The 22,372-nt window shown below is 39.3% G+C and overlaps 1 protein-coding gene across 1 annotated transcript; it reads left to right on the top strand.

Moving 5' to 3' along the window:
• Positions 1-1,034: 1,034 nt before the first annotated feature.
• LOC143620999 (alcohol acyltransferase 9-like) lies at positions 1,035-21,770 on the top strand. The gene is made up of 2 exons (XM_077092540.1): positions 1,035-1,502; positions 20,820-21,770. The coding sequence occupies exons 1-2, from the start codon at positions 1,035-1,037 to the stop codon at positions 21,753-21,755; spliced, it is 1,404 nt and encodes a 467-aa protein (XP_076948655.1). The 3' UTR covers positions 21,756-21,770.
• Positions 21,771-22,372: the final 602 nt, after the last annotated feature.

Genomic DNA, 22,372 nt, shown 5'->3' on the forward strand with positions numbered 1-22,372 from the left:
AAATGTTTTAATAATATTTATCCACTCAAGGCTTCCTTAACCCCCTAGCTAGACATCATTATAATCAAAAGCATATAAACAAATATATTTTATGAAATTAGACCTTCGGTGTGCTTTTGTGATTTATCTAATTTATGGCATATATATGTAGTTAATGTAGTTAATGTAGTTAAGAATGGTTAAAGGATATATGAGTAATTTAATAAAATATGAAGTTTCATCAAGTTGTACTGAAAGCTTTAAAAACGGGTGGAGACAATGGTAAATTACTTTTCTTGCCCAATTAGGTAATGACTATTTTGTCTTTGTCATGTAATTATGAAATTACTTTGTTACCCATCACTCTTCATTTATATATTAAATAGATATAGATAATTAAATCAAGCAAAAAAAAAGGAGTAAGTATTAATACAATTTTATTTCTAAAATTAAAGAATTTCAAGTTTAACTATAATACCCCTATGTGTTATATTAAATTCAATAGTCAATATTATTTCTTACACTCTTTATAAAATAATGTTTTTTTATTCTAATTTTGTTATATATATATATATATATATATATATTAAAGTATACGAGGAGGAAAGAAAGATGATTTTAAATAATTTTAAGAGTTAATTAGTTATAACATTTGAAAAAGATGATACATTCATTTTAAAAAGATTGTTGACTTTTAAATCAATTTTCTTCATGATTTTTAAACGGCCATAGTATTTTCATACGCTAAATGTTTTTATAAAAATACACTATAAAACGAGTATTTTATTCTCTGTAATTTGAGTATTATGTTTTTATAGTATTTTTTTTTAAATTTAAAAACAAATAACATTTTACGTGATTACCAATATCTATGTTTTCAGTTGTATCATATGTTTTCGGTTGTATTGTGTGTGCATCCTCTAGTTTATACATATATACACACACATATGTATATACATACATGTGTATTTCTATATATAAACTCTGCCGCTCTCTCCCCCTCTGGTGTTCTCTCTCTCTAGTGTCTGTGAAAGAGAGAGATTTGAAGAGGAAGTATGCAAAGCTCATGGGATGAAGAACTCCCAGATTGTTGCTACGAACATAAGCAACCAAGCTTGATCAAGTCCTGTAGTCCCACCCCAAATCACACACTTTATCTCTCCAATCTTGATGATCAAAAGTTCCTTAGATTCTCAATCAAATATCTTTATCTTTTTCAAAAGTGTGTGCCCATCATTCTCCTGAAACATTCTCTCTCTAGGGTTCTTGTTGATTACTATCCATTAGCAGGGAGACTTAAAAACCTGCAATCATGTCATGACGATGATACTAACAATAACAATAATGATGATAAGCTTCAGGTTGACTGTAACGGTGAAGGTGCTGTGTTTGCGGAAGCATTCATGGATCTAAGTGCTCAAGAGTTTCTTCAGGTTTCCAAGAAGCCATGTAAGTCATGGAGGAAACTGCTTTTTAAGGTTGATGCTCCTGCTTTTGTAGATACTCCTCCTCTTGTTGTTCAAGTAAGTTCCCTTTTATTTCTAGTAATATCAAGAATTATGAAATATCATAACTCAAATCTGTGAAAATATTTTTATTAAACTTCATTTCAATTTAAGTTTCATACAAGAAAACATTGAAAGTTAATTTTTCTTTTTGATTCATTTAGTTTGGGAATTTGAAAGGAATTTCGTTTAAATCCTTACGAATTTTTTTAACAGCCAACTAAAACTCATTTGTATATATACACATATATATAACTGGTCATCTCAACCAACTTTACAGACCATCATAACACCAAAACACCTCAAACACCAAGTTTTACAAGATTACACATTAAAACCACACCAACACTTCCATGATAGACCGAGTATTGGATGTTACCTATATTATTATATATTTTTAATTATTATAATTATAATTATATTTTAAAACTGGTATTACATATTTAAGCCACATGCTGTTCAAAAAGAAAAAAATAAAAACATATTTAAGCCAAAATATATATATTTAAGCCACAATAAAGTAACAATTGATAAACTTCTATAGAGCTTTTTTCATAGTGACACCTTGTACATAAATATATATATTCCTTTTGTTGTAATAGGAAAATTTTGTACATTTTTGTATTTTTTTTTTCATTTAGTACCTGTTTTGGTATTTGATCAGTTCTTCAATAAAGAGGCAAAGGTCAAGTTATTTTATAAATGAGGACAAAAATAAAAAGATTTGTATGCACATAGAAAACCTCTTCAAAAAAATAAAAAAAATTAATAAAATATTATAACTCAAAATTTAATAAATAAACGAAAAAAGTAAAAACATAAAAATATTTGCACCGTATTTCTCATTCTAAAAAACCAATGTTGAGTGTAAAAAGTTATTGTGTCTTTTTGTTTATCATTGTATTTTATGTTTATTTTCGTCATTATTGTGTCTTTTTTATTTATGTTGTGTTATATTAATCAACATTGTGTTATATTGTGTTTGGCGTTATGTTATATTTTGCTATCTATTGTGTATTTTTAAGTTACAATTGTCTCTTTTATTCATTTTTGTAATTGTGTCTTTAATCTCGACATTGTGTCTTTTCGTCAAATATTTTTCATTTGTTTTTTGAACAGGAATGTTGGCGGAAATATTTTAGTTATTTAAATTTTTTTGTTTTTATTTATATTTTGAGTTATGATTTTTTTATTATGTTTTTTAATTTTTTAAGGGGTTTTGTATGTGGTCAAAAATTCTTCTCACATTTTTCATTTGTATTTTAACTTTACCTTAAGAGGCAATGTTATTATTTTTAAATTAACTTCATCGGTAATATCATTAAACAAATTATTTTTAATCATATATACTCTTTTATGATACGAAAAGAAAACACCTAGCTATTGGGGTTATGGTCCAATGGTAGAGGTAAAGCTTCTAATACAGTAAAATTTGGAGAGGTTGTGGGTACTTCCAACAAGGATTAAGAAATTCATGTTTCATAAAAAAAAAGTAAAGAAAACACCTTCGTATATACGTGCAAGAAAAACGATGATCGCACGAAACCCAATGCCGTTATTCTTTTTGCAAAATGTTCTTTTTACCTGCATTGATCATGTGCATTTTAACTAGATTACTATTTCTTTTTTCCACAAATAATATTTTTTTATTTTTTAAAACGATTAAACAAAATTATCATTAAACACCGAAACACAACCAGCAAAAAGCTGGAAATATACACCCTCCAAATTAAAATATAAAATGCCTCAATCAAATAAAAGAAGGATTACAAATTAATTGAACATATTAGCCAATTCTTCCAATTGAAAGTTTTCTTCTTCGATATATTCTTCACCCAATAATACACTTGACTTTTTGTTTCCTCCACTAATCCATTCAAACGAACTGGTTTGCCTTCGAATACCAACTAATTCCTTGTCTTCCACAAACATTAAATTGACACCAAGATAATCACATGGAGCTTCTTTACCTTCTCTTCAGGAAATTTAGAGTATTTGTGTAGGTCCAAACTATCACGTAAGCATAAAACAAAGAAGTTCAGCAACTTACACCATTGCGAAATGATTCACCTCAAGGTTTGGGCCAGCCCAAATAAAACGACCAGATGTTTACAGTGACGGATTAGAAATTTTTTTCACAAAAGTTAGAAATTTTTGGGTTAGCACTAAGTTATATAAAAAAAATTGTTCTAGTACGACCATTCAGGTCGGGTCAAATCGGTATACAATTTTTTTTTGTCCGTTTCAGCCGTTTCGTTTGACTCAAGGCATACAAAAAAACTATATATGTAAAATATAATTCCTACTTTGATAAATGTATATATAACATTTATTTTTTTCGTTGATATGCAACCACTTGACCGATTTAAGCTGCTAACTCTAAACTAAATATTTATACCAATCAATATTTATTATAAGGTTCTTTTAATGAAGTAAGCTATATAAAAGATATATATCATCTAACAAATAGAAAAGATGATAAATGAAAGTTAAATAAAATGTAAACAATAAAGAACCAATGGAATTAATATATTTTAATACTAGATCAAACAACATAATAAATAAATAAGTTATAGTTAAAGAGTTCTTATATATATATATATATATATATATATATATATATATATATATATATATATATATATATATATATGGAGAGGATCATGAGAGAACTTCATTTTATGGAGAGAACTAAAGAAATAATAATGAAGTATTTTTAATTTAATTAAAAAAATATTTTTAAATTTTTTTTTCTTTCATCCTTCTTATATGTTGTTATTCTTCATCACAAAAAAAATAAAACTAAAAAAAATAATAAATAAATAAAAAATTAACGAGTAATGCATATATGCAATACACCGACTTTTTTTATAATGCATATGTACAATAGTGTGCATTTTGATATTTGAAATAGTGTTGAATAGCATATATATAGTTGTTTGTATTGTTTATTTGCAATAGTGTTATATTATATACAAAAATTAAAAAAAAAATCGATATAGTGCATATGTGCATTAGTGTTGTATTACATATATGCGATAATGTGTTTTGCATAAAATTATTAGTGTCGTATTTGCATATATTCAATAGTGTGTATTGGATAATGCAATTGTGTTGTATTATATGCAATAAAACACTATTGTATATATGCAATAGGCATTAGTGCACATATGCACTACAGTACTACACCGACAAGTTTTTTTTTTTTTTAGTATCAATATCATCTTATTAGAATGAGGGAAGAAAATAAATCACAAAATAATTTTTTTAAAATAGTTAAAAATAATTTTTTACTAGTTCTCTATTTCTCTCTTTAAAATGAGTTCTCTCTAAATCTCACCCCTATATATATATATATATATATATATATATATATATATATATATATATATATATGTTAAGTTTGCACAAAGAAAAAGAAAGGAAGATGAAGACCCAAATAAACCCTCCATTGCTACTTTGAATAAATTAGAGTTCTTTTGTTAGTTTTTTTAACTAGGCCACAATTAAATCTTAGTTTTTTTTACTGGGTCATAAAGTAAATCTTAAAAAGCCCATAAAAGTTAGAAAGAACTAGGACATAAACACTTAGCAGGGTTCTCTTTCTTCATCTTCTTCTTTAAACAATCACTGCCACACCAGATGGAGTTTTTCTAATCATGTTACATTCTTTCTTTCTAATTTTTCTTTCATTGCTCTTTGGATTTCAAAATTTCACAAGGGTCGATGTCAAAATCTCACAAGGGTTGGTTAAGATTTTGACACTATACTAACACTAATTTTAGTTTTTTCATAGGGGACGGACGACCCTCGCACCATATGGGTAGGTCCGCCCCTGGATGTTTAGCCGACTCATCCATCTCCCCGCAAATTGGGCACGAAATAATCGGACCGCCCACGTTTAGCTGCCAAAGCAACCTGGGTAGGAAGCCTTTTCAGTTCCGCCCGCCAAGCAACAAAAGACATTTTAAATGGAACCCAATTATTCCCTAAATAACAAACAAAATATTCTTTTTAATTTAATTATTTAACTTTCCTTGAAGAAAGTTTGATCTATCATTATTTTTTTAGTCTTCTAATTATCCTATTTTTGGTTCGTATAATTTTCATACTCAATTTAAACAAAACACGCAGACACAAACATATCTTTATATTTGTTGTGTTTATAAACCAGACGTCTAAGGCTCCAATGCTGGTGTCCTACACTGGACGTTGGATTTACTCATAAACGCGGTTCTATATATCAGAGTTAATAAAAACTTTCGCGGAATATTATAACTTTCATTAAACATTACATAATAATTCATAACTTGCCTTTAACAAACATTTCGTCTTTCAAGTTAAACATCAATAAACATAAAACATCTTGAGTCTTCAGATGCCAGCCTCTTATTCACCTGCCATGTGCCTTGCTCAAGCTAGCTGCCTCATCTTACGCACCTGCGTGCATACTAAAAGTCAGCTACGCTGAGTGAGTTCTAGTTAATCATACATCATACAATACATACACTTACCTTCATATATGCATCCGAAGATACACATTAAGTACTTTACTTATTACTTTCATTTCATACATTCATACATACGTTCATGCTTTCGTACTTTTATACTATATACTTATTATCTTTTCTATCTCAAATATTATTAGAGTCTAATCCTTTCCTTTTCTATCTCAGATATTATTATGGTCTGATCCCTCTCCTTTTCTATCTCAGATATTATTAGGGTCTGATCCCTCTTTCCTTGTCTATCTAAGATATTTTTAGGCTCTGATCCATTTCCTCTCTATCTCAGATATTATTAGGGTATGATCCCTTTCTTCTTCCACATTCATGCATACTTTCTTTACATACCCATATCATAGTGTACCTTTATATATATATATATATATATATATATATATATATATATATATATATATATACTTCCTTTAACATTCATACATACTCGCATGTCATACATATACCTTTCATACACATTCATATTTCATATACTTACCTTCCTTGTTAATACGTGCAATATCAGAAGATCGTTCACGCACCGACAAGCTTTCGTTCAAATTCAATATATATTATATATCACATAAATCATACACGGCATACACTTACCATTTAAGGTAAGCGTATTAACTATCACATCGAATATGCACATAGCCCGAAAACATAACAATGAGATGGCGCTAGAAACTCACCTGAACTCGGTTACGTTCATCGTTAATGGTTATTCCTTTCTTTAGTTACGCGCGACTAACTGTATAACAATTATACATATAAATTTATAACTATTAATACCCAAGTTGTATTTCTAGTTATTATAACCCTCGACGAACAGGGGTCCGGGGACAGCGCCCTTGACAGCAGGGTTCTAGGGGCGGCAGCCCCTAGTAGGGTCCAAGGGGTAGAGCTCCTGCCTCGGGTCGAGCTACCAGGTCAGCTTGGAAAAATTTTATTTCCATTACTGTCTTAACACATTTTTCATTAGGATTTTAAATTATTATCTAATTCGCTAACTCATTCGCTATAACGAGTGGCTTGATTCATTATCCGATTCGTTATCTTATAATAACCTGATTCGTTATCTGATTCGTTATCTTATCTTATCATACCCTGATTCGTTATCTTATCATAACGAATGGGGAAGTAACGAATGACCTGATTCGTTATCTTATCTTATCATAACCTGATTCGTTATCTTATCTTATCATAACCTGATGCGTTATCTTATCATAACGAATGGGCATATAACGAACGAGAAGGGTTCATTCGTTATGAAGACACGCGAATGTATCCAACTAGCAATGGTTTTCTAACGAATGACCAGCGATAATGAATGAGCAACTGTTCTTATCCAATACTTTGACTCAAAGGTCAAAGTCAAAATCAATAAGAACACAGAACAGTCAACAGGTATTGGATTTCCAATTAATCCTCATTTCGTGATGAAACAACACAAATTTTGTGTCATTGGGTTCGTATACCCAGCGCCTACAAACCCCAATCAATCAAACATCCAAACATCGGGTTTTAAAAGGCGTATTTAGCCGATACATAGCTAAGACTAACCCTTGATTAATTAACCCTGCAGTTGTTGACGAATTTCAACTAGATTCATTACTTTTTGATTCGTTTTTACCATTCGTATACAAATCTAAGATTACTTGAACAAATCCGGACCTAAATGAACAAGTTTCTATATAAACGTACCTTAAACGAGTCGGTTTACGAACACAAGCTAGTCTTGATGTAGGTTTGGCTCGTTACGACGTTCTAGCACCAACAATCTCCGGTTTTCACCTACGGATCTTGGTTCGGGATATAGGATGGTGTGTGTGTGTGTTTTGGAAGGTGTAGGCTATGGTGTAGATATGGATAAAAATGGAAAAGTTTAAGGTTTAAGGGGTATTTATACTCCCTTAAGCCCATGGACCTAAGGCTCATTCCATCATATATTCCATCTTTTAAAATCCAAGCCCACCTTCTTATAGATTATTATCTAAATCGATACACGGTATTTTTTTGAATAAACGAAATTCTCTTTTGTTATTATAACCGAAAGTAGGATGTTACAAGACGTGTAGTTAGCGACTAAGATACGGCATGCAGTTTAGTGCTTGAAAATATATCCGTCATGATAGATCATAGTACGCACATAGTTAAGTAATTACATCCAATACTACACAACATATATAAATAGTTATATAAAATATTACATAGTGCATATAATAATTATTCAGCGTCTATAAAAATACATAAAATATTATCTAATATCTTTATGCAGTACTTATGCAAAGTATATAAATAATTACGTACACAATGCACTTATATTTATGCACAATTACGTATTTAAAAATACGAACTGTTCATTAATTTGTTATTTTTTTTATAGAAGTGTGGTTTTTATATATGGAAGAAAATATAATATTTAATTAGTTTATCCTGAAATTATTAAAGACAATCAAATTCTTGACGCATAACATAATTAATCTAAATAAAATAAAGCAGATAAAGAATTATTCAAGTTTATAATTGCGGAAATAATTGACATATTTCTAATTTTACTTTTTCATTTCAACGGTACTAATGTGTTGGAAATAGTTACCTGTCTAAGTGGTGATGGCTTCAGTCCCAATGTAAGTAAATTGTGAGATTTAATATTAGGTTTAAGGGTATGTGAGTTTGTTTTTCGAAAAAAAGGTCCTGATTACATGCGACATTTTGAGGTTAAAATCTGTGTGTGTTTCTTTATTTCATCTTACTCATCTTTGTGGCTTTGTGTAATTGTGTGTCCTTGAATTCAAAGGCCAATCAATAACGAGGTTAGCTAGTTATGTATTTACTTTAACTCGATAGGGGAGTGACCCCAAGTCCTAACCAATTGGGTGATCAGAATTCAGAAGTTTACTCACTTCTAGCATGTACTTTTCCTTATTATTGATACATTCTCAAAAGATAACACAAATGACATGTTACTCCATGTGTCAAATATTCTAAGCACACAAAATTTTTTTAAATATGTGAACATTTGCCCTTTCACATTCTCACATTATAAGTAAATCATGCATGCGCTCGTGCATGCGCTCGTGCATGCCGGCAAACTTATCCAACGACACCCCTAAATGGTTGCCTTTAAAAGTACGAGCGACAAACATTTTAACCTATCACAAGCAAACATTTATTTTTTTGTTAAAAAATGTGTTGCCCCACACCATAGAGAACAATTTTATAATCCAATTTCAGCCTCTAGTAACCCCAAATGAAGCATGTAACAACCACGATATCATGTCACCCCACTTAACAATCCCCAAATTATGATCTTTGAAGAAACACTAACCGGACCCCGGACGGATTACTGGTAACCTGGGGGTTGGAGAGATGTTTCCCACGAGGGGTTAGACCCTTGGAAGATGGTTCTTCTGATAACCTGCAAAACAGACACCGTGAGCTCGTCACTGAGAAGGGGGGGGTTCCTCCTTGTGACCACCCTCCGGCGTGAGAATCAGACTAGATTGCTCTTTAAATATAAAAGTATATTAAGAGATTGCTAGAGCAGATATCAGGTATAATATGATGATAATGTAGTAAGATATGATAAAATGAGATGGTCATACCATTTGTGGTATTTATAGCCGAAGGTAGGTTTCCAAAGAGGTATGGCCGGCTGCAACAGTGTTCCTGTTCCACCAACAGTAGCCTACGCACGTGCCCTGCTGGTAGTTGGTGGGTAGGTAGCGGCTGATAGTGACCAGGCCTGCTGTATACTATTCCTGTTCCACCAACTGACGGCTACGCACGTGGTATGGCAGTAGTTGGTGAGTAGGCAGCGGCTAATAGTGACATACAGTGCAGGAGCATGCTGCTCGCCATACTGTTGTCAATAAGCTGTCGTATCTTTAGTCAGATCTTTTTCCCATACCTCGTCAGGTACAGTACAGAAGATCTTCCTGTATCGTACGGACTGGCTTATTTGGGCGGGAGTATTCCCCCTCCCGCCCTTGTGCGGGATAGTTCCCGGCTTCACTCATTCCTTCAGGTGACACTGAGTGATTGAGAGCTAAGTGCCTTGTGCGTGTAGCCCTGCTGCGCGGGTGGCCTTCCCTGATGGCTTGTATCCGAGGCTGCGGGGACAGGCGGAGTCCTTCACCATCGGGAGGCATATCCTGCGGGACCAGCTTGCGTACTGCGCGTAAGGACGTCACGTCTCTGAGCATGGTTGGTCCTGCGGATCCAGTTGGTTTCTGCGCAGACGTCCCTCTTCAAGGTGAGTCTTGCGGGTCCAACTAGGCTCTGCTGGGACCTACCTCTTCAAGTCCCCCCAGTCCAATGTTCTTCTCATGAGTGTTTAATAAAGTGAGGTGAACTTTTGGACTTTAAGCAGAGGGTTTTGAAAAGGGTTTTTTAAGGTTTTCCATGGGGATTCTTCCCGCGGAAGTCCTTGTCACTTGCAGAAATTCCCGAGTTTCCTGCTTGGTCTTTGGGTATGATGCGGGTAGGCTGTAACCTCCTCGCAAGTCAGGAGCGTTGAGTCCCACTTGTGTGGATTCTCCATGAGGTTTTGGTAGTTTTGAACATAGTGATCAATTATGTTAAAACCACCAATTCCATCCTGGAGCTTCAAACAACGTAGTTCTCGACGTTCCCGCTATGCGGGGATGTTATTTCCGTTTCCGCAAGCATTGCCCAGAAGATCCTTCTTGGTTTCAATTCCCAGCGGAGCGCTAGGTATGTGAAGGGTTTTGCCTTAACACTGTACCTGCGCTCGTCTTACGGTTACTTTACTTCCAAGGTATTCCTGGCGTCAATTCCCTGCGGGTGCTAGGTATGTGAAGGGTTTTGCCTTTACACTGTACCCGCACCCGTCTTATAGTTACTTGGTTGCCGAGGTACTTGGCTTCAATTCCCTGCGGGTGCTAGGTATGTGAAGGGTTTTGCCTTAACACTGTACCCGCATCCGTCTTACGGTTACTTGTTCGACAAGGTTTTCTTGGCTTCAATTCCCTGCGGGTGCTAGGTATGTGAAGGGTTTTGCCTTTACACTGTACCCGCATTCGTCTTACGGTTACTTGTTTGCCAAGGTTTACTTGGCTTCAATTCCCTGCGGGTGCTAGGTATGTGAAGGATTTTGCCTTAACACTGTACCCGCATCCGTCTTACGGTTACTTGTTTGCCAAGGTAAGGGGGTATTTTCCCGCTTACTTTTTAATATTTTTAAATTTTGAATTTTGAAATTCGAAAGGTTGGTGGAAAGATAGGAACAGTCCAAACCTCTGAAACGTCGTGCGACAGTTTCTTCTGACTGTGTCAGGACGTGCAGGAAGTTATGGTGACGTGACATTATATGGTCATTCCAGACGCTTTTTACGGCGCGTGGGCGCGATTTTTCGGGCGCGTGGCCGCGAAATTACTGGCACACGTCCTGTCAACAGCTGTTGCCAGCCTGCTTTTTGCCAAGTGTCATAGTTTCATTGCACCTTCGATTTCTCTCTCCTCCGCATTAAATTCACCGCATTAATTGCGATTAGTATATAAAGGGGGAGAGGCCTCTGTAATCCACACTTTCACCTTTCTTCTTCTTCTTAGTGATTTCCGGCAAATACTCCCCTTTTCAGGCAAGCATTTTCCCGAAATCACTTTCTTCTTTCTGCAAAATGTCTTCCCATGATGCTGAAGCTGTAGCCGATGATAGGAGTACTGCTGGCGAGTGCCAGTGTGCTCTACCTGTCGATCAGTACCAGTACATCGTCAGGAAGTTCATGCTTGAGTCTCTTGAGCCTGAGTTTCCTGAATCCCACCAGACTGTGTACGATGCCCCCAGTGGCAAGATCGGGGTATATGCTGCATTCTTTGTCTATGGGAACCTTAGGTTTCCTTTGACAAAGTTTATGTACCGTGTCCTGGAGAGGCACGGTGTGCACCTGACCGAGGTGCATCCGATGGCGATTGCCAAGATCCGACACTTCGAGTGGGTGTGCCGGATTCTGGGTATTGAGCCCTACGTGGACCGCCTGATGACCTTCTATACTTGGAGGTGCGTCCAGGGGTGGTACACCCTGACAACCCGTATTAAGGGTTTGAAGATCTGCGTGACCGAGCGCAGTCTCCGATCGTGGAAGCGGGAGTTCTTCTACATCTCTGCCCGCGCCATCCCCATTGCCATGAAGTTCAAGAAGGGTCAAGCGCTTCCGAGCCTTCACGCTTCCAGCTACCAGGAGGCGGAATGGTTCGCGAAGATATCCCGGGTCCAATCTCCGGTTTACCGGTTTGCGGAGTCCGGGATGGTGCTGCTGGGGATGAGCCGGGTATGGAAGGTGGCGTCTCGGTTTCCTATCCTTCTCGAATACGGTTTGAACTCTATTCCTTATGGTATGTCTTGTCTTTCTTGCTGATATTAGTTTATTTTCTAACTGTTTCTTTTCTTTCAGAGGGGAATGACTTGGAGTCGCTCCTGTTCCCGCGGGAAGCTGACGGTCCCGTGCGGGTGGGCACTCGTGCTCTGGACGACAATGAGTTGCCCATCCTGGAGCAAACGGCGGATCGGTTTGTGGAGGTCTATCCGCCGGGCCAAGAGATCCTGAGCCACCGGCGGCCAGGTAAGGCGATATTCTATCCTCAACCCCTCAATGTTGTACCCGCTGCTGGAAATCCTTACATCCTGTCTTCTTCTGAGGAATCCGCAGATGGTCCTCCCCTTGTGCGGAAGAAGAAGGCTGCCGGAGGGAAGGGAAAGGAGAAGGTGGCCTCCACGGCTGATCCGGTGCTTCTATCTGACACCGAGTCAGATAGTGAAGAGGTGGCAGGGAACCCCGGTGGTGAGAAGACCACTACTCCGGAGGCTACGACTGTTACCTCCGGAGAACCAATGACGACGACGGTGACCGGCGTCAAGAGACCGGCCCCATCGGGCTTGTCCCCGCCCCTCCGTACGTTCAGGCTCAAGAAAACCCGTAAGTACAAACATTCTTTTTGTAGATTTATCACTTCATAAATTAATTAACACTTATCTTCTTGTGTAGGCGTGGATGTTGACGCATTCCAGGGTGAAGTACCGAGTAGTACCTCTCCGCCGATGACGGTAGGCTTGGTCAGCCTTCCTGAGGCGTCGACCCAGGCGCCTGCGCCTGGTCCCGCTGGTTCAGTTGCTCATTCTGAGCCGACTGTTCCAGCCGAGTTTACGCCATCGCCGGCCGTGAGTGCGATTTTTACGGCGTCCTTCACCGAGCCGGCGGTTACGATTGCTGCAGATTCTGCGGCAGCGACTGCGGCGGCTGCCACCATGCCCCCGCCACCGGCACCGATGGCCGGCCCATCAGGTACGCATGGGAGTACTCGCCAGTCTTTGCCACCTTCCCATCTGCCTGACCTTTTGGATGGGTTTCCTTTGGGTTCAGGTGATGGGTTCGGCGGTTATCGGCCTGTTATAGACCCTACAGGTGCGTAGGGTTCCTTTGGCCCCTTTTCACTTAAAATTTTTTTTTTTTTTTTTTTTCTTTCCTAACTGCTTTTTTGTTTTTTGCAGTGTCGGATTCCAATGAAGTGTATGTTCCGCGATGGAACATACGCCGAGGAACAACCCTTCGTACCCCTGTGGAGTGCGTGGACTGGGCTCGCCACGCTGCTCCTCATGGTGCGTTGGGGGAAGCCATGGCTAGCTACCAGGAGGGTAGGCTAACCAATGAGCTTCGGGTTCTCCAGGCCCGGATGCAGCCGCGCGTCGAGCTGCTTTGTCGTGAAAACGATAAGTTGAAAGCAGCTCGCGCCAAGGACGTATCTCAGGCGCGTGCTCTTCGGGAGGAGAACCAACGATTGACCGCAGCTGCTGCGGAGAAGGAGAAGGCCTTCAAGGCCCTCGAGGTTGAAGTTCAAGCGCGACTCGAGGCCCGCTCCAAGGCTGCCCAAGCTGTTAACGAACAGCTTCGGCTGGCTAAGGAGACTGCGAGGAACGCGACTGAGAGGGCTACCAAGGCTGAAGCCGTTGCTGAGCCTTTACGCATGGAGAACGAGGAGCTCAAGGCCCAATTAGAGGCTCTCCAACGTGCTCATGATGCCTTGGCCATGGAAGATGCCAAGAAGCTCCAAGAGATCCTGGACCAGAGGGGCGTGCTTGACCACACAGAGCGGAAGCTTAAGGGCGTTGAAGAGGCTGCTGCAAAGGAAGTGCAACTTGCCAACCTCAATAAAAGCGAAGCCGAACGCGCCTGCACCCAAGCCCTGGTTTCCAAGGAATGGCTTCTTCGAGAAGCGTTGCCTCAGGTATTTTAGCTTTACGTCTTCACGCTTTCCTTTGTACATAGAAAAGGTGTTTTGACACTTGTATTTTCTTTGTAGGTTGTGCATCGGGTCTTCTCAGAGACATCCTACGACGATGCTATGAGCGCAGCCCTCAACGCTTCTCACGAGGATGGGGAACGGGCTGGCTTCCTGCTTGGTCTAGGGTTCGTTGAGAAAGGCTTCCCGCCTTCCAACTTCCCTTTGTACAATGTTGACACTGAAGCCATATATGACCAAGCAGTAAATCAATATGCTGCCTTCCCGCATCCAGTGGTGGAGAAGGTGAACCAAGTAGCTGCTGCTGATGATGGGTTAGCCGTCCTTAAAGCCTTCCTCGAACCGCCCCGTTCTTCTGATGGAGCGGGTCCAAGTGGAGGCGGCCCTGAGGCTTGATCCGAAGATCCCTTCCCATTGCTAGGATAGTCTTGTACGGATGTATTTATTTTCTTTTCGTAGGCGGGTAGTTACCCGGCCATTCTTGTAATAATTCATGTGAAATATTAATCTTTTTGCGTATAAGATCGTTATTTCCTTCTTTGGGTTCCTTGCTTTATAAACTTATGACTTGCATACTTAGTTTAAATTAGCAATTTTCCAAGTGTTTAGAATAAGTTAACCTGTTGAACGTGGTTGATAATGGGTTAAAGTTTTGCTTCCTCTTTCGTGATTGTGCGGGTAGAACCGTCACTTGCACTTAGTAGGATGGCAAAACTTTACCCTTATCTGACCTGCGTGTAGGTTTTCCTCATCCTTTGAGGATAAGTTAACCTTTGAACGTGGTTGATAATAGGTGTGAAGTTTTGCTTCCTCTTTCGTGATTGTGCGGGTAGAACCGTCACTTGCACTTAGTAGGATGGCAAAACTTTACCCTTATCTGACCTGCGTGTAGGTTTTCCTCATCCTTTGAGGATAAGTTAACCTTTGAACGTGGTTGATAATAGGTGTGAAGTTTTGCTTCCTCTTTCGTGATTGTGCGGGTAGAACCGTCACTTGCACTTAGTAGGATGGCAAAACTTTACCCTTATCTGACCTGCGTGTAGGTTTTCCTCATCCTTTGAGGATAAGTTAACCTTTGAACGTGGTTGATAATAGGTGTGAAGTTTTGCTTCCTCTTTCGTGATTGTGCGGGTAGAACCGTCACTTGCACTTAGTAGGATGGCAAAACTTTACCCTTATCTGACCTGCGTGTAGGTTTTCCTCATCCTTTTAAGAATTTTGTTTTGAACCGTTCGACGCGCGGTTGTCAATAGGTTAGTGTTCAGTTTCCTTTAATGATTCATGCGGATAGACCGGCACTTTCATTTAATGGGATAATTGAACTCTTCCCCTTCAACTGACCTGCGTGAAGGTTTGTCACGTTATTGGGTTCGTGCAGGTAGGACCGCCTTCCCACGCAACGACTTCACGTAATGTGAATGCCGTCACCAGTGTTGCATAGTTTAACCGTTCGACGCGCGGTTGTTGATAGGTTATTATTCAGTTTCCTCGTTATGATTGGTGCGGATAGACCGGCACTTTCATTTTTGGGTGCTGAACTTTTTCCTCTTCAACTGACCTGCGTGAAGGTTTGTCACGTTATTGGGTTCGTGCGGGTAGGACCGCCTTCCCACGCAATGACTTCACGTAATTATGCGGTGAAAACCGGCATATTAGTGTTCAGAAAAGTATAAATGTAAAATCATCAGCTTCGATGTTCTTAAAGAGAATCATTTCCATTAGAAGTGGCTCTTGGCCTTTTCTTTACAAATTGGAATTGATTTACATGCAAACTGTGTAAATGAGCTCCCTTCCATCATGTTGGGATGGGAGTGCCATCGAGCCGATACGCACCTGGTTCGGGATCTCGTTCTTTACGCAGCATGTAGTCTCGATATTGAAGCTGGAATTTTGATTCGTGTTTTCCCCAGCTGGGGTTCTACACGCACCCGCCTGCTCAGCTTTTATTGCGCCACGAGGTGCGCGAGCGTCCCATCTCTGACAAATGCTTCGACCATGTCTTTTACGTCTGTGCATTCTTCAGTGTTGCGGCCTTTTGTCTTGTGAAAGTCACAGTATTTGCTCCGATCAGCATCGTGACGATGTCGGATTATTGGAGGCTTTGGCCACGGGAGCTCTTCGGTGGCGAATATCTCAGTGACGCTTTTGCTGAGCGGCGTCCATCTGGAGTTCCGGTGCGGGTGTGCATTATCCCTTCCGCCCAATCGATGTTGCAAGCCGGATGAGGTGTCAAAGTTTACCCTTGACTGCCAAATGCCTTGCTTCCGCTTTTTATTTAGTCGGGCGGTGAGGACGTTGTCTTCTCTCGTCTTCTGAGTGTAGAGGTTTGTGCTCTGTGGCAGATCTCTACCCAGTTGCTTCTCCTTTTCCGCATAGCGTTTTGCTGCTGTCATGATGGCATCCCATGTGGATGGCATGCCATCTTTACCCGTTAGGGTGCGGATGAGCTCTGGGTCGTGCGCGCCCTGGATGAAGGCGGCGCGAACAAGATCTTCGCTGATATTGCCCAAACTTAGCTTCTTTGAGTTGAAGCGAGTGATGAAGTTTGGCAGAGATTCATCTTCTTCTCGTATGCATTTGAGGATTGTCCATTGCTCCTCGGTATACTTCCGTTGCTGGCTGAAGTGTTGGCTAAACTTCTGCTGGAAGTCTGCCCAGTAGTATATGTGGTTGACCGGTAGACGATTAAACCAAGCTCTTGCAGCCCCAACAAGCGTCATTTGGAACATGTAGCACCACGTGGGTTCCGTCCAATTGCTGACGGTTGCCCCCGCTATGAACCTATTCAAATGATCGTCTGGATCGGATATACCGTCATATGTGCCTATGTTAGGCATTTGTTTGGCACTCTTTGGGGCGATTGCTTCCGCAATGTCCCTTGCAAACTTGGACGTTCCTGCATTTGCAATGTTTGGTCTGAACGTTTTGGAGAAGTCTCGTGGACTTCCACCTATGCTTTTTGGTTTGAAGGCTTGTCCAAAATGCATTTTCGGTTGGGATTCCATTTCCTTACGCTTCCCTTTTGCACTATGGCGAGGGTTTGCGTCGGAGTCGGATTCCTCCGAGTCATCCAAGTAATCTTCGAATTCGTCAGCCTGTTGGACGGAACGCAGGCGTTCGTCCAACTCAGCCTGGAATTCCTTTTGTCGTGCCTCCGCCCATGCCTTGACTTCATCGAGAGTTTGGCGGGGGAGTCTTCGTTTCTCAACCTGGGTATCAGTGGATCCTAGTAGGCGATCATTTACTGCACTTGCCCCAGCCTGAGTAACTGGGGTAGTGTTCGTAAAATTTACTTCACTTGCCCCGGCTTGGGTAACCGGGGTAGTGTTTGTAAAAACTGTGTTACCGGTGTTCATCCCAGTAGCTGGGGTTGTGGTTACCGGAATTTCTCTAACCATCTTTTGTAGAAAGTTTGAAAAAACTGGAGATAAAGTTCTAGCTTTATGCACGGATGGCGCCAATGAAGAAACACTAACCGGACCCCGGACGGATTACTGGTAACCTGGGGGTTGGAGAGATGTTTCCCACGAGGGGTTAGACCCTTGGAAGATGGTTCTTCTGATAACCTGCAAAACAAACACCGTGAGCTCGTCACTGAGAAGGGGGGGGGGGTTCCTCCTTGTGACCACCCTCCGGCGTGAGAATCAGACTAGATTGCTCTTTAAATATAAAAGTATATTAAGAGATTGCTAGAGCAGATATCAGGTATAATATGATGATAATGTAGTAAGATATGATAAAATGAGATGGTCATACCATTTGTGGTATTTATAGCCGAAGGTAGGTTTCCAAAGAGGTATGGCTGGCTGCAACAGTGTTCCTGGTCCACCAACAGTAGCCTACGCACGTGCCCTGCTGGTAGTTGGTGGGTAGGTAGCGGCTGATAGTGACCAGGCCTGCTGTATACTATTCCTGTTCCACCAACTGACGGCTACGCACGTGGTATGGCAGTAGTTGGTGAGTAGGCAGCGGCTAATAGTGACATACAGTGCAGGAGCATGCTGCTCGCCATACTGTTGTCAATAAGCTGTCGTAACTTTAGTCAGATCTTTTTCCCATACCTCGTCAGGTACAGTACAGAAGATCTTCCTGTATCGTACGGACTGGCTTATTTGGGCGGGAGTATTCCCCCTCCCGCCCTTGTGCGGGATAGTTCCCGGCTTCGCTCATTCCTTCAGGTGACACTGAGTGATTGAGAGCTAAGTGCCTTGTGCGTGTAGCCCTGCTGCGCGGGTGGCCTTCCCTGATGGCTTGTATCCGAGGCTGCGGGGACAGGCGGAGTCCTTCACCATCGGGAGGCATATCCTGCGGGACCATTTTGCGTACTGCGCGTAAGGACGTCACGTCTCTGAGCATGGTTGGTCCTGCGGATCCAGTTGGTTTCTGCGCAGACGTCCCTCTTCAAGGTGAGTCTTGCGGGTCCAACTAGGCTCTGCTGGGACCTACCTCTTCAATCTTGCATACTTAGTATGCAACTAGCTCCTTTGGTTTGGTCCATTAACCTTTTGGCATGGATGCCTCTAAGATCTCATTATGCTAGATGTTCATACATGGGCCCACTTAGATGGCACTTCAAGCATTGTTGCACAATGGAAAAAGTGTGGGTTCAAGTCCCGTAGTTTTCATGTAATTTAGGAGCATGCAAATCCAACTAAACCATATTTAATTTTTAAAGAACAAATTTTTCAATCTGAAATTTCTCTAACATTGCATTTGCAAAAACTCAAACCCATCATCTCATTTTTAGAGAGGCAAATACCATACTAGTATCCAGATCAACTTGCCTAATTTCCCACTCATGAAAGTATGCAACAATAAATGTTGTATCAAGAGTACGTTGACTAAACTAAAGTTTTAAATTTTAATTCTAATAAACACCCTCACTATGAGAAAAACCTTAGCAAAACAATTACCCTAGACTGATAGTTCCATCAGGATGTGTTCTTTAACTCTTGTAATAAACACTCATTTGCAACCAATTATATTTACTTAGACAGGGAGAGGTCCAACACCATGTATGAATTATGATTGGACTAGAGAGCAAGAAGTTCGAATTAAAAAAACATACTAACATTGTTATGACCATGATTTATAGGTCTTAAATACGAAGGAAACACAACATGGTGCGTCATGGTTTTACATGGAATTAAACATAAATAATTCAAACTTAATTTAGGGGAGGTGACATGATCTTAGATTCTTAGTGGCTCAAATAAGATACCCCTGCCCCCACACCGTTGCTTTCAAAACGCTGGAACCCCACGGCATGTTGAATCACCCTAGGCGTATTGATGTTTGAGTGTGTTTTGGCCTTTGGGTGAGTTGGACGTGGGCAACGCCCCCACTACGCATACTTTTAAGAGACATCTTATAGGAAGCATAATTTCTTGGGAACGAGAAGAAACATTAGAACAAGAAACTTTTAAGAAATGTAAAGAAGATGTAGTAAGTGATATGAGATTCCAAAAACAAAATATAAACAACGTACATGACAATTTGAATCGTAAAAATGATTAATGAATATGAACATGACGACATGTATACATTTTGAAGTGAAATGATTAAAGTAAATATATATATCTAATAGTCATGAGCATACGTACTCGAAGATATTTTTTTTTTGTGGATTAGTTGATTGATTAGAATTTAAGTGGTTTTAGGTAATTTGTTATCTGAGATAGCGGATTACCTGTATACGTCATATTATTTTCCATGTGTCTCTCCACGTCATCCAGTTGTTCAACAGGTGTCGTCAGTGTCTCTCCACGTCATCCAGTTATTCAACAAGTGTCGTCCACGTCAGCGGAGTGTGATATGTGGAATCCGTTATTTGAGATAGTGGATTACACTAACTCCTTTTAGCAAATTACACAACCCCAAGAATCCTTTATATTCTTTATTTCAGATAGCGGATTCCACTTGTCACACCCCGCTAACGTGGACGACACTTGTTGAACAACTGGATAAGGTGTAGAGACACGTGAAAAATAAGCTAACGTGTACTTGTAATCCACTATATGAGATATCAAATTACCTAAACCCATTTAAATTCTAGGCAACCACCTAAAACCACTTTCTTTTTCTTTAAATCATCACCAAAAAATTCCATTCACTCGAAGAAAAGTTGAAACTAAAGCTCAAGGGTTTGTGAGGCCAAAGATAACCATATTAGGGAGAAAAGGAACTCAGCACGATGAGTCCGTAGAGGTGTTTGTTACACCTTAGGCAAATCCAGGATGAATATAATTAAGAGGATGGGATCGTAATTTGTTAAGTAAATCCAACATTAACCGTGGATATAAAGGATTGGTTTATTTCATTCTCAAGTATAATCATCACGTTTTTTATGCATTGGTTACTTGTGAATGAGATGGAAGATCCACAACTAAGTGGGTTCCGGTGGAAGTAATCAAAATAGGTTGGGCAACCTCATGAAAAATCTTCACTGCACAACTAACAACAAATCTGTTATCATGAAAAACAGATCATTGATTGGTATTAATTAAATTATATACATAAAATGCATATATATATATATATATATGAATTTGTTTTTTGTCTTCAACCATTATAGGTGACGAAACTTCGTTGTGGAGGAATGATTATATGCACGGCCATCAACCATTGTTTATGTGATGGCATTGGTACATCTCAGTTCCTACATGCTTGGGCTCATTTTACCACCAAACCAACTTCAAGTTTACCCATAACGCCATTCCATTCTCGCCATGTGTTTAAGCCAAGGTCTCCCTCTTCACATTTACCATCAATTCATCCCGCATTTACCAAAAGTGTCGATAACCCTACCACTGGATACCATAGCTTGTCACTTAGCCAGTATTTACACTCTCAGCCACTCGTTCCCGTGTCATTAACCTACACAGCTTCAAATATAGTTCGGCTCAAAAGCCAATGTGTGCCCCCAATAAAATGCACCACTTTTGAGGTGTTAGCATCTCATACATGGCGTTCATGGGCTAAATCACTAGATCTTGAACTAACACTTGAGGTGAAGCTCCTGTTTTCGATGAACATTCGAAATAAAATCAATCCAGAAATTCCAAAAGGATATTATGCCAATGGATTTGTGTTGGCGTGTGCAAAAACAAATGTAAAAGAGTTGACTGATGATAATAATCTGCACCATGTAGTGAAACTAATCCAGGAGGCTAAGTCATCCCTCACGGAGGATCACGTGAGTGGAATCTTATCATTATTGGGGGATAAAAATGTAAGAACTGATCTTGCTACAAGTTTAGTTATATCGCAATGGTCTAAACTTGGACTAGAGAGCTTAGATTTTGGAGAAGGAATGCCTTTGCATATGGGTCCTCTTACTAGTGACATTTATTGCTTATTTTTGCCCGTTGTAGGTGATTCTAACGCCATTCGAGTGCTTGTATCATTACCCAAAAGCGTCGTTAGCAAATTCGAGTATTACATGAATAAGTTTCTTGATCCGACTAATGGAGTAGCAACCAATAATGGTGAGAATGGTGACTTTGCATAATTTGTGTTAGTTTTACTGAGGGTTGGATATGTTTCATTACTCCCGTTGTTATGTTTTTTAAAATACCTAGAAACACTTCAAATCTCGATCGTTTTATTTCACTTTTAGTTAAATTATTATAAAACTTTTACCGACTTTTAGCATATTAAATACTATTAACATAATAAAACCAGCATTTACCAAACAGAACAAACATATATGGAATTAGTAGTAGGATTCTACTTTACTAACTATTATGGCGGGTCACTCCAACTTTCGGACTAAAGTTTCTAAAATTAATGGGGTCACGTAGGTGATCTCTATCATCTGAATATCATATAACTGAAAATAAGTTTGGTTAAACAAAATTTAAGTGAAATTTTGGATGTAAATAGTTTACACTTGTTTCAAAAAAGTGTCGTACGTACCCCTCTTATTTTACCTAGAACAACTTTCCCTACTAAATAAGTCAAATCATCTCTTTGTTTTACTCACCATATGAGAAGTTTAACACACAAAAGGTACTTTTAACTAGTATGGCTGTGGTTTCATACAAACTATAATTTAACGATCGTTGCTGGCGAAGAAACAAGGTGCTGTATCAGAACCAGGTCTCTTCTCCAACCTTTGTAATTATT

Source organism: Bidens hawaiensis, unplaced genomic scaffold (genome assembly GCF_021521415.1).
Source record: "Bidens hawaiensis isolate Kalapana, Puna unplaced genomic scaffold, B.hawaiensis_p1.1 tig00002759_1, whole genome shotgun sequence".
NCBI classification, from domain to species: Eukaryota; Viridiplantae; Streptophyta; class Magnoliopsida; order Asterales; family Asteraceae; genus Bidens; species Bidens hawaiensis.